Raw genomic sequence first — 13,993 nt, 5'->3', positions numbered from 1 at the left:
TACCATTCTTCTAAGAGGCATAACATTTAATTTTTATGTTGACTGAGCTGTGTAAGGACTTATTTTTCGAAGGACCTGTTGTAGTTTTTATTTGTATCATGGTGGGGTAATGGTGATATTTTGAAGTCTTTTTGTTTGGTTGCATGTGAAATCATATTTTTTTTTAAATGTTTTTTTAAAGTGTCTACCGTGTAGATTCCGTAATGATTTTATTTTAATGTACAGGTTGTTATAAATATGCTAATACCAAATATGTGGTTTTATGGGGACTGTTATTGTTTTTTAACATTTTTCAGAAACTTTTTTTTCAGGTTCTTACAGATCGCCATGGAGGGATAAGCAGGAAACCTCTATAGACATCAAAATGACAACAAAAAAGTTGAACAGTCAGGGTCATGACTACCAGCGACTATCCCACTAAACCCTTATATTCCACAGAGTAATAGGTTTGCCAGTCTTTGGACCCTCTCTCTATAAGCTCTTCTTTTAGGAATGTGGAGCTCAAAACTGGATCCCATATTTCCAGTCTTAAAAGGGAATCATAAGAAATCAATAGGGCGTGATATGATATAACTATGTTAATACACCCAAATATTACAGCCTGTCATTCAGTTCTACAAATTAGCTCAATTGTAACCAGAATAACCAAGTCTTTCTCTTATTCTGTAGTCCAGTTGTATTTCTAGTTTTATTATGTTTAGTGTATATGCAGCACTACTCTAAAGCGATCACCTCCTCCTTCTTAATCTGGCTTGTGGTTTATGGCACATGTCTGCTCACACAAAAGTATGCATGGAGTGTAACTCCCTATAATTCATCCTACCATATGTCATTTTCAATAAAAATATATATACCGTATTTTTCGGACTATAAGGCGCACCGGATTATAAGGCGCACCATCAATAAATGCCTGCTAAAACCTCTAGGTTCATATATAAGGTGCACCGTATTATAAGACGCACCTGATTGTAAGGATGAATGACCAGCAGGTGGCAGACCTGTGCACAGTTCAAGGCAGCTGTAGTCTGGAAGTACAATTCATATATAAGGTGCACTGGACTATAAGGCACACCTTTGATTTCTGAGGAAATCAAAGGATTTTTTGTGCACCTTATAGTCCGAAAATGTACTGTCTATATAAAGAAATCAAAGTCCTGGTACTTATATCTGGTTTTTGTGAGACTATGCCTATGAAGCCTTTACCAACATCCACCATACATGTATAGTTTAAATAAAATCCCAGCCTCTGAAGGCTTCCTTTTATTGTTATCTGGGGAACCATTTCTATATTCCAGCCCCCCTGTAGATTTCTGATGGCTCCCAAGCATGTGGTTTGCCTATATTTGAGTCACAAATGCACAGGACTGCATGACTATTCACAGAAGCAACAAAAAAAAAAAATATTACTCAAGAATACTAACCATGATAACATAATGCTAAAATATATAGTTTATACAGAGACATAAAGCTATTGCATGGCATTGTGATGTTAAGGCTTTTCTTGGGAAATAAAATCATTCACCAAGTCATTGGTTCACTTTAACTGTTCATACTGTTTTTGCAGGAATCATTCAAAACAATACTTTATGTTTGACTATTTATTTTCAAAAGCCAAAACTCTAGAAAATACTTGTATACGATAAAATGTCTTTTATGTAAACCATACCCAAACCCTAGCATAAAAAGTACATACAAACTACATTTAGCCCTTGCAGCTTTAAATATATACCCAATGTGCCAATAGTCAATTCATGCCAGGGTGTTAACCACCAATCAAACATATATAAAAAAATATTGTTTAATAAAAGGGAAATGGACAGGAGGGTAAATGGCAGATTTAAAATGTTACATTTATTAAATTATTTTAAATAAGTAAATGCTCACACGAACTATATATAATTTAGCATAAGATAAGAAAAATTAACACTTTATTGTGCTGTCTAATTTTAAACATATACTACCCTTAATATTGCAGGGATAGTATAGAGGGTGCTACACTATGATGGTCAGGAATGGTCTTGTGGATAGTATTTGAATAGTGTTTATATGACACTGAGGGGCACATGTACCATAGTTTCATCTCTCTGAGGTGAATTTTAGAGACATTTGGCGGCTCTTTTTTTTGCACATTATGTATGATCCTGTCTTTTTACTTGTGAGACATGTTCGGTTTTTCCTATCCTGGCAGGCGCATATTTTGGCTTCTTTTTGAGACTTTTGTAACAAATGTCTCAAATCCACATAGACACAAGCCACGTGAGGGGGTTATATACAGGAGTGGACACAAGCCTTGTGAGGGGGTTATATACAGGAGAGGATACAAGCCACATGAGTGGGTTATATACAAGAGAGGATACAAGCCACGTGAGGGGGTTATATGCAGGAGTGGACACTACTGTTAATTTGGGATTTAACATGTTGCATTTTTAATGCATTTTGAAACCTATTACAACAGCGGAGGAGAGGTGATTTTCCTAATTACATTACTGTTAATATTTGAATGTACAAAACGCATAGTAAACGCAATGTTAACACATGCATTAATGCAGCATTTATATTGAGTTTTGTAAACACAAATGTTAACAGTAATGAAATAAGGCAAATCACCTCTCCTCAGCTGTTGTAATTAGTTTCAAAATGCATTAAAAACACAATTAAACAGCTACGTGTGACCTCAACCTTAGAAGTAACCAATTAAAAAAAAAAAAAAAGGGAAATAATTCCAATTTACATGTTAAAATCGGGTCCATGAAAAAAAAAAACTTCCTTTGCACCTGCCGTGGACCAGGTGCAGAATTGCGCAAAAAATGGCCAAAAACTGCAAAGGTCGCACGGAACATCTGGAAAACAATGATACATGAGGCACGCTGCACAAAGGTGCAGACAATGCGTAATTGAAAAAGAACAGAGTTAAAAGTCACAAAAATGGCATAAGTCGCTAAAATTTGACAATTTGCCTAGCTGTAACTATGATACATGTGCTCCTAAAAGATCATGTTTCCAGCAGTGCCTTGTTAATAATATGTACTGTATCATATAAAGATGTAACCATTGCGGTATAGGGTTTACATGTTGATCACTTCTGATTGTAGACGAAAAGAGCAGAGATAAACATAATATTGGTATTCCAATAATAACTGTCTGCTTCGGTACTCAAATTCTGGCAGTATACGTTGACAGTTGTCTTATATAACATTTACATAGGTGTTAATGGTGAGTACCAATATTATTGAGACCTAGTCTTGATAAGCTCACGGTGGCGACATTCGGCAAGCCTTTCTTCAAAACACATCACTATGGCACTACTGTACATATATTGTGTTGAATTTCTTTCTAAAAAAAAATAAAAATATGGAAAAAACCTGAGGGCACCACGTCACATCACGGGTGGCAGGATTCCGGTAGGATGTGATGCTAGTGGGCAGGACTTATGTTGTTACTTTGTATCTATGTGTGTCTATCTAAGCTTTGTATCATGGTTGATGAAGGCTTTTGATACGAGCTGAAAAACACGTTTCCTAGTGTACCTGTGTTAATATTCTGTAAGTTTACTATAATAAACGATTGAACTGATGAAGATTGCTAGTGACGGGATCTTTGTTGGATATATTACTGTGGCACCGCTCACCCACGGAGTGCCGTCTACCTGTTAAAATTGCACATACATCCCAGGCTGGGATATGCGCTTTCCACCATACAAAGTAAGTATTATATGTGAAGGTGATGCACATCTAACTCTGATCAGAAATATGTGCAGATTTCTAAGCACAAATTTCCAGCCACACAAGAGTCCTCTCCGCAGATAATACTCATTCAAAACAATAGTCATGCTTGACCTTTTCTACAAAGTAACATAACTTGAGTTAAAGCTACTCCATAAACACATATTGATGCACAGACTATCCTTAAACGTACCCTCCAATGTGTATTTCTCTTACCCTACAGAACCCTACAGCTGTTGACTCTGCTTTGTCTTCAAGTCACGTCGGCTAAACGGCCGTTGGGTTCTGAAGGGCAAAAGAAATACACATTGGAGGGGAAGTTTAGGGATAGTCTGTGGATCAATATGTGTTTATAGTGTTGCTTTGACAAAAGCTACATTACTTTGTAGAAAAGTTCAAGCACGTCTATTGTTCTGACCAAGTATTTTGTTTGTCTGGAAAGTGGTGCTCAGAGACCTGCACATACTCCCAATCAGAGACATATAATACTTACTTTATATGGTGGACAGCACACATCCCACCCTGGGATATGTAGTGCTGACTGTGCTTTGATGACAGGCTTGCCAAACATAGGGGCTGTGGAGATTATGAAGTCTATGTCTCAATAATATCGGCACTGGCCAATTAGCTAACTCCTATGTGGATGTATAACAAAACTGTCAATGCACCCTTCCAGAATTTGAGTACTGTAGCAGACAGTTATTATTGAAATGCCAACATTACGTTTATCTCTGCTCTTTGCTTCTACAGTCAGAAGTGGTCAACATGTAAACCCTATCCGGCAACGGTTACATCTTTATTTGATATCATACATATCATTAACAAGGCAATGTTGCAAGCATGATCTATTAGTGTCATATTAACAATATTATTTAAATATTATCCACAAGACCATCATATTGTAGCACCCTCCATAATATCCTTACAATAATAAAGGCATTGCATGTTTAAAATATGACATGGTCTTTACATACACAGTTTTTCATTTTCCTTATATTGACATAATAGTTATTATACAGTTTGTGTGAGCATTTACTTATTTTGAATAAATTATCAAAAGTTACATCTAAACCTGCCACTTATCCTCCTGTCCCTCATAAATTTAGCCTTTCAACCAGTGCAGTGCTTAAGGTTAGTCTAAAGACAAGGATCACAAACAAGCCTTAAAGGAAGAAAATGTTTCACATATACTAAGAAAGAACAAAAGAAAGCAATGTCATTTAAATGTTAAAGTAAAAAATGTTTATTGCACTTATTTCATTATATTTACAATAACAGTAAAAAGCACAGTAACATGTGGCTTCAACAATGCTATGTAGTATACATGCTGAGAGGTGAAAGTATTTACAAAGCTTGAGTAAAAAAGTTTTTTTTAATATGGTATTCCAAGACTGAGCTAAGGATCTCTTTGAAACAGAACAGAATCATCTTCCAACGATATCATTTTACCTATAGGCATAAAAAAGGGAAGAAAAAAGGGATAGTGTTATAAAGAGTAACACAAAGTTGTTCCTTATAAACATGCAGTCAGTTGCACTCAGTCTCCCTATGTATGTTTATTTATCATTATTATTATCTATCTGTAGTATTTCTGGCAATACACGCTGGGTTTTTTTGGGTGTAAAAAAGTCGGAAAAAAATTGCATAGAGGGATTTTGCACTTTTCATTGCTTAAAAAGTCACACATGACTATTTCCGCCACTTCACTATACTGGTGTAAACATAGAACTATTACTAGCGCAACGCTGTGCACAGCCATAGTCCCTCATGTGCTGCAAATTTTTGTGCATTTTGCGCCATTTTTGCAACTTTTTGAAGGAAAATTTCAGATATAAGTAGAGCATAAAACATTTATTAAAGGGCTAAGCCACTTTAATGAATCTAATGAGCAGTGAAGCTCCAAAGACAGGCATAGAACTGTTCCAAGGGGCCGCCTAATGATAACTCTCCCATTAGGAAGCCATCAGCTAACATACACATATGCAAGCCGGCTGAGCTTGCAGGTGTTTATAATGGACACCAAAACATAAGCCGCTGCTTGATACCTGTGACTGCAACTTATGCCCCTATGAATAAAGGGATCAGGCAAGTTGCAGTTCAACATTTGTTTATTTCTTTTAAATAAATGACTAATTTTTAATGTATAAAATATATCAAGAAAATAAATTCATGGTCCAGCAGAGTTGCAAACACAAATCCTCCTTTATTGTAAAAACACCATATATACTAGACAATTATGATGAGCAACTTCAGCCGACCTGTTTCAGACATTGTACCTGTCCTTGGTCATGGCTGAAGGCGGGTACACTGAAATGCGTTGGCTCAGGGTGCACACCACAGTTGTATTGTATATGTGATGTTTCTACAATAAAGGAGGATTTATGTTTGCAGCTCGGCTGGGCCATGAATTTATTCTCTTGTACCAAGCCCATGTGCTCATCCAGAGGGGTGGCCCGTGCCTTACTGGACAAGATTAGTAATGAGGTTTGTCCATTTTAAGTAATTAAATGGTATAATTTTATAATGAAGAGTTATGTAATTTTCTTTAAAACTTGTATATAAACTCTACTTGCTGTCATTCCAGGATTACTTCCAGTAGTTAATAAAATTCTGGGGGAGATTGGGAGAAGTATCTGAGAGCTTAATTGTTCTAGTTACCTATGGCAACCAATCAGAGCTCAGCTTTAATATTAGAAACAGCTGTGATAAAATTAAAAATAATAAAAATATCCATTTTTTTACACAATGAAAATATAAATAATGAAAATATAACATATATTTTCTGAATACATTTCTCATAATATTCTACATCCATACCTAACCTCCAGTGGAAACAAACCAGTCCATATCGTGTGATGTCAAACAGGTGCACTGCTTGTTACAGCTGCAGAGAGTAATTAGAGCCTTATCCTGTAACAAGCGGTGCACCTGTGTGACATCCCATGATATGGACTGGTTAGGCTTGGATGTAGAATGTTATGAGGAATTTATTCAGACACTAGTAGAATATGATATATTAACATTATTTTATGTTTTACTGTGTAAAAATGTGTATTTTCATAATACAAACAATAATATTTAGTTTCTAAAAGCTTATAATGTACTTACACGGATAGCTATATTACCACAATATCAATAATCACTGATTCTACAGTATTTTATAAGGGAACCTGTCATCAGAATTTTGATTATTAAACTATTATTCCCAGGAAGATATGGTTCTTGAAAATATTGAATTACATATTGAATTAATTTGTAAAGCCAACCCCTATTGTACCAAACAGTATTTCAAACAGGGTGGCAGCATCAAGCTAACAGTCAAAACACCAAAACTACCAGTACCCACTTGACTTTAACAAAAGTCAGTGATTTCTTATTTTGTCTTCACTGGTTTTCAATAGGAAGCTCATTTATTCTCATATTGATAATATATATATATATATATATATATATATATATATATATATATATATATATATATATAAAAATGAGACTTCCATAAGCTTTTTAAATAATTAAGCCTGATAAACCAGGGACACTTACTCATAGATCCAGGCACTGTGACCATGGTAATCTTCTTATGTTGGTTATCCATGTTCTCCTTTCTTCTAAAATCAACTTATAAAGTTATTTTAATGAGTCTGAAGGGCTCAGGAGGGTGTTTCCAGAGCCCCTCAGTGCTGTAGTTTTACAATCTATTACAATGAGCAGAGTAGGTCTCTCCTACACATGCACTTCCTGCTGCTGCCTGATTACACGGGCAGATGGAGGAGAGAGCAAGGGGAGACAAAGACATGTTCTGCTCATTGTAACAAGAAGTGAAAAGACAGTACTCAGGGATTCTGGTAATGCCCTTGGAGCCCTTCAGGTTAATTAGCATAACTATAAAGTTGATTTTGGTAGGAAGGAGGCTATGGATAACAAATCTAAGATGCTTATAAGAGTCATGGTGCATGGATTTATGAGTAAGTGTCCCTGGTTTACCATGATGGTTTTTGATAGTAGATTTCCTATAAATCACATATTAACATGTTCTGTAAACAAATGGAAGCCTTAGATTTTCCCTTAATGTGTGTTATTTGACGTCATGACATTAACTCCAGTCTACTCTCCAGTTTCCACAAATCGCACCTTGAACAAAGTTACAGTAGCACTGTAGAAGAGACTCAGAAGGAAGAGCACTATGAACGTGGAGGCTGTGGTCCACAGGTTATCAATATCATCATCTTCCTCTATGTAAAGTATAAGGGCTGTGATAAAAATATAAACATTAATACTAATTAGAATATAACCTAAAACAAGTAGAAACACAATAAACACAGACAGTGGGACATTTACTGATCTGCATTCTAAACACACACAAGATACATTCTTTTCACACATATCACTTCACATCTCAAGAACAGCCCTGAGATGAGCCCTGATGAATGTGTAGGTAACTGAAAAACCGATACTGTAAACCTGACAATTTTTGGCCACTAGTGCTAATGATAATACTATTATTAATAATAATAGTAATAAGGTGAATTTTGTGAACAGCCATACATGGTTATTAAGCTTAGTTACAGTATGGACTAGTGATGGGGTCATGCCTATTGTCTCTTAAAGCTTCCGTTTTTTCTTCCAATTCATTATTTTGTGTACTTTGTTAACGTATTTCTATGCAGTGTTTTGAAAAAGGCTTATTTTATTATGAAGCCAATACTTTCCTACAGATAAACTGAACAACACTTATTATCATAACACCCGTTATGGGTGCCATGGATTCATTCACTCATCAAGGGTGATGCCATCATTTGTAGCATGTCTGATATTTACTATTAGATTTACAGCTACATTGTAAACCAATAAACAAATTACTTTTTAATTAATACCCCGTAGGTATTTAAGATAAATAAATCTACCAGGTCATACTGATATTCAGTTAGTTGGAATTGAATATCTTGACTAAGTTATGATCCCAGTTTACAATAAAAAGCACCAGGTGTATATCTATTACATAGTTGTAGTGCCAGTATTGTTTTTTTTTTTTTTTTAATTTCTCTATATTTAGTTTTAGTTTAGTTATTTAGTTTTTTCTCGCAATTTTCTTAAAAAATGGTCCTTACTCCATCACTTTGCATAAGCCTCATAACTGATGCATATGAATTGGGTATATTCTGTACATGCGAAATGTATTGGGTATATGTACATTTTATATAGGTGAATACATAAACCAGTAGGTCACTATAAATGACCTTGATACATTTGTTAATGTATTGGTAAATTAAATTGGTAGTTTTTGTGTAGGACAGATCACTAAATATCAGAATGTATCAAAACTGTCCTACTGTATTAGGTTAAGGTGCTTTATTTGTTGTCCTTAGAAACTAAAACCCCAACTACAGTTGTATATGTGTGTTTATTAGTAGATTGGCTGTGTTGATACACAGTCAACTACTGATCTTCCAGATATTAAGTATGAATCTAAGCCATAATCCTATTCTTCTTGTAGAACCAATATATTAATGGCTAAATGTTGTGTACCATTAATGCAGTTCCTATTCAGTTGTTTGAAAATGTTATATTTTTATCCTAATAATTTCCTTAAATGTAATTCCTAATTTGAGTATTACATGTATGCATGTAATTTATGTGAAATTTGTTTTTAAATATTTACATGTAAAATATATTGAGTTAAAGATTAGTTAGATCAAAATAAACACTTACAAAAGTCACTTTTTTAAAGATCAGTACAGTTTCTGGTCCAATTGGTGGTTAACTTTTTGCCATGGATATATTTTTCCGTGGAACTATATACACTTCTGAAATGATCCTTGAGTTTTATTGACCTAGCAACTATAAATGTATATCATGTTTTATATTTATATTATATGGGTTATCCAAAAGGTCAAAATGGATATGTAAAAAAGAACTGTTAAGTATGTTTGTATATATTATTGGACTTATGTATCTTAATTCATGGAAATTAAAATATAAAATGTGTGGATGAATGTAACTTTGGCTATGAATGGAAGAACATATACCAATTGTGTAAGTCTAATCTCTGCTCTTAACTACACAAGAAATACAACTGCACACACTCCACACATAAAAACCAACATTTTATATATTTTTTTTATTTCTAATTTTCAATATGCAGACAGAGTTCAATGACGTTAATGTACAAAAAAGACTAACAAACAACAGGAAGACACATCTTCCTCCTTCTCATTCCATACATGACATAGGGAATAACAGGAGGCCGAGCTATCAGCTCTTATTATAGGGACTGTTAACAGGTATCAGACATAAAGAGTGACACATTCACATTAGTTGGTTTACCAATAGTTTTGTCAATGCTCTTCTGGATAGCCTGTTGTTTTAATGATTCATGAGCAACCAGGCAGGTATAAGATCTTCCAGAACTCCAATCCTCAAAATTTACAGTTAGTGTGCTATAAATTAGGTAAGTTTTCTTGGAAGAATAAGAAGGCTCCTCCATAGGTTGAGTAGTCATGAAATTTCTATCTTGTACTTCATCGTTGCTTGTCCACATGACAAATATGTCTTTTGGAAAAAATCCCCTAACCAAACATGTCAGTGTGACCTTTTCTTTGCGATTTAGCTCATCTTGATGAGGTGGGTAAAGTAAAACTGTAGGTTTCATAGGCTCTTGGCCTATAAAGTAAAACACATTAGTTAGTTAGAATTATTGTATCATCAATGTAAACAAATGTTTGACATTTATGTTTTGACAGTATTATTTATACATAGTTTGGCATATGCATCAAGGAATGTAAGTTTCCCATAAGCTCATCACACATGTTATACTGCTTTGATTAACACCAATGATCAGAGAAATCTTCAATTTTAGTTACAGGCGGGTGTCAACTATAATATACAGCTGAGAACCACAGATTCTGGCACCAGCTCCACTTGGGAGGGGGTAATACTACTTCTTGGGTTGGCAAGTCATGTGCATTATTATTATGTTATACTTCGGGAAGGGGTTAACCACCTTCTAGTTGGTATACATAGGGGTTTCTTTTAATACAAATCATGCTTACTAATCAATAAACTTTGTTAAATAATATAAATGTTATATAGCCTAAAAACTAAAGGACATAGCACATGTACAGATCAAAGGGAGTCTATCATCTCTACCACCTACAGAAATGCTCTGTGATATTAAACATACTTTTTATTATTTGTGTCCATTATGCCCTTTCTGAGATACCCCTAATTTACCAAATTACCAAATAGGTAATCAGCATATGTCTTAAAAATATATCTCAGAAAAGGCATAATTGACAGAAATAAAAAAAGGGATTGTTACCAGTGGTGTAACTTGAAGCTGATGGGCCCCAGTGCAAAGTCTGTGCCAGGGCCTGAATATAATGTATGGTTTATAGTACTACTCTTCTCATATGGGAAAGTGAGACCTTATGGGCCCCCAAAGTCTCTTGGGCCCGGTTGCGGCTGCACCCTCTGCACCCCCTCAAGTTACGCCCCTGATTGTTACATTTATTGTGCACTTCCCTACAGCATGCTGCCTACAGATTTTAATGCTTCAGGAGCATTTCCGACGGGCGTGTTATGCTGCTCCAGCGTCGCTCTATGGGCGGTGCTGGATCTGTGACGGCAGCTGCTGGATTTTGGGGGTTCCGGACGCTTCTGGTCATGCGCCATTCAAGACGCCGTGATCAGTAATTATTTCCACCTGTATTTGCTCTTTAAATGCGCCTTTAAACAAGTTTATTATGAATTTTCTTGTGGTTGATATTTTTTGGTCACTTATTATCCTAAGATAGTTTAATTAAACAATACATTTCTTAACTAAATTTGAGATGAGCTAAGTGACATTTAGATACTGGTCTCACACTGTTTGTGTTTCTTAATTATTGTTAAAGTCCAATATAATACATTGATTTATCTCTGTAGGACTTATGGATGACCCAAATAGAGAAACTATACAACAGTTGCATGTTTGTACTGCATATAGTAGATTAGAGTGATCATTTGCTAAGCTTTTACCTCTTGGCCTTAAAAAGTGGCAATTAGGACATTTGCAAAATTTAGGGGCCAAACTTTTTATTTTCAACTACCTACTGCAGTTTCTAAAAGTGAGTGGGAAACTAGACATCTTAAAAAGGTGAGGCCACATTGCTATTTAGTAATGTTTCATTGTTAAAGGACATCTACCACCTGGATGAAGGATTGTAAAACAAGCACACTGACATACTTGGCCTTAAAAAGTGGCAATTAGGACATTTGCAAAATTTAGGGGCCAAACTTTTTATTTTCAACTACCTACTGCAGTTTCTAAAAGTGAGTGGGAAACTAGACATCTTAAAAAGGTGAGGCCACATTTCTCAATTGATACCATTAAAAGTTGAACAAAATGTTCAAGTCCCACTCTGACAAAAGAGCGATGTGGAAAATGGAGTAACTTTTAAGGATAGACTTAAAGGGTTATTCGCATTCACATTTAATTTATTACATCTGCCATGTGTATACATTTCTTTATTTGCAGGTTATTATGAAAAATGTACATCTGAAAATAATTCTCCATAAATGTAGTCATGTTGTCCCTTAGAAATGAAATAGTAATTTTAGATACGACCACCACTATCGAGGCCCTTGACCACTGATTCAGCACTCATTACCACAAGATGGTTGTGGGACATGCAGTAATTCCTATTTCATATCCCAAAAAAATTTTTCTTTGTGCATACACTCTAGCAGTGGTGGTTATATCCAAGGACAGCTGTTTCTAAGGGACCGTAAGGTACATTCATGTGAAAACATCTTCATACGGGTCCATTTTTTAATAACATCCAACTGACAAAATGTATTTATATGACAGATTAATTAAATCAATTGTTAACGTCCAGATACACCAGATTTATTAAACAGTTGATAATTTTGCGACATATGTCAATGCAGAAAAACTGAATTAAAAGTCACATGATAATAAATGCCTTCCGAAGTATTTTAAAAACAAAAATAATTACCATTATCTTTAGCCAAGATTTCTTTTCTTGGAGATGCTAATTCATTATGGTTCACTACGCACTCAAATGTATTTTTCAACCAGTCATCAGCACACACTGTAGCAATGGCCTTGACCGAATATACACCGTTCTGCCAGACAGCGTTTTCAACAACAATGTCCTTAATCTTGGTCCTAGTTTCTCTTTCATACCAGGAAACTTCTAATCCATCCTCAGTTACCATATTGGAGATTATGCAGGTGAGCTTGGCCTTTTTATCCAGATATATGGTTTCGTAGGATGGCGGAACAACGGTGACCTGGATAACACCGGATGATGGTGGAATTTCTGAAAATATTTGAAAAATCCTACGATTAAATCAGTTTTTTATGCTATTTAGTAATGTTTCATTGTTAAAGGACATCTACCACCTGGATGAAGGATTGTAAAACAAGCACACTGACATACTGGCAGGAGATGCTCTTCTTCAATGCCTTCAATGCCCTTCTTCAATGCCTTCAATGCCCTTCTTCTTATTTTTACAAAAAAGCCTTTAAAATTATGCAAATGATCCTAAGGGGCTCCAGACTCCATAGGTGTTAATGAAGCCAGGAGCCCCTCAGGCTCGTTTGCAGAATTTTTAAAGCCTTTTTTCTTAAAACAAGGGCATAAAAACCTTAAATAAGAGCAGAACCTGCCAGAGGGGCACACACCGGTTTTTCAGTGTGCTTGGTTTACAATCCTTCATCCTGGTGGTAGATGTCCTTTAAGAGCTTATTCTATTTTATACTATTGCATAGTATAATGCATCATTTTTTATAACAGTTTGAAAATTCACTTACCACAAGTTTCAGATTTACTCAAATTCTTAATTTCATGAAAGCCAGTTGCAGGATGGTCAACAACACATGAGTATACATTGTTTTCATTCCAGTCATTCTTGGATACTGTGATATAAGAGCTTACTATATATTTTTGATTAGCAGTTAAACTGGCTTTATCTGTCAAGGTATTGAGGGTTGTCTCCATGTGGTTTTTGAGCCATTTCACTTTGATATTTTCTGGGTAAAAGTCACTGATGACGCATACAACTGTGCTATTCCCATACCAATTAAGGTCCTCTTTTACAGGAGCATGCATGGTAACAACTGGCTTTGCGTCTTTTATTGCTGCTGAAATAAACAAATTTAGTACATGTGTCAATGCGATATGCTATTTTTTATAATATTACAATGTAATTTATACAAGGCATAATAATAACAGTTATAATATATATATATATATATATATATATAT

The 13,993-nt window shown here is 35.1% G+C and overlaps 2 gene segments (V, D, J or C); both read right to left on the bottom strand.

Moving 5' to 3' along the window:
• Positions 1-13,993, bottom strand: part of LOC140128472 (Ig mu chain C region-like) — a 91,871-nt gene that overhangs the window by 62,604 nt on the left and 15,274 nt on the right.
• Positions 4,950-13,993, bottom strand: part of LOC140128465 (immunoglobulin heavy constant mu-like) — a 476,316-nt gene continuing 467,272 nt past the window's right edge. Inside the window, 5 exon segments of the C gene segment in view lie at positions 4,950-5,171; positions 7,854-7,972; positions 10,047-10,382; positions 12,719-13,045; positions 13,540-13,869. Coding sequence covers positions 5,163-5,171; positions 7,854-7,972; positions 10,047-10,382; positions 12,719-13,045; positions 13,540-13,869 — 1,121 coding nt within the window.

This window comes from Engystomops pustulosus, chromosome 1, assembly GCF_040894005.1.
Source record: "Engystomops pustulosus chromosome 1, aEngPut4.maternal, whole genome shotgun sequence".
In the NCBI taxonomy this organism is placed as follows: Eukaryota; Metazoa; Chordata; class Amphibia; order Anura; family Leptodactylidae; genus Engystomops; species Engystomops pustulosus.
Note: the sequence above shows the minus strand (reverse complement) of the source record. Positions and strands in the feature narration are given on the sequence as shown.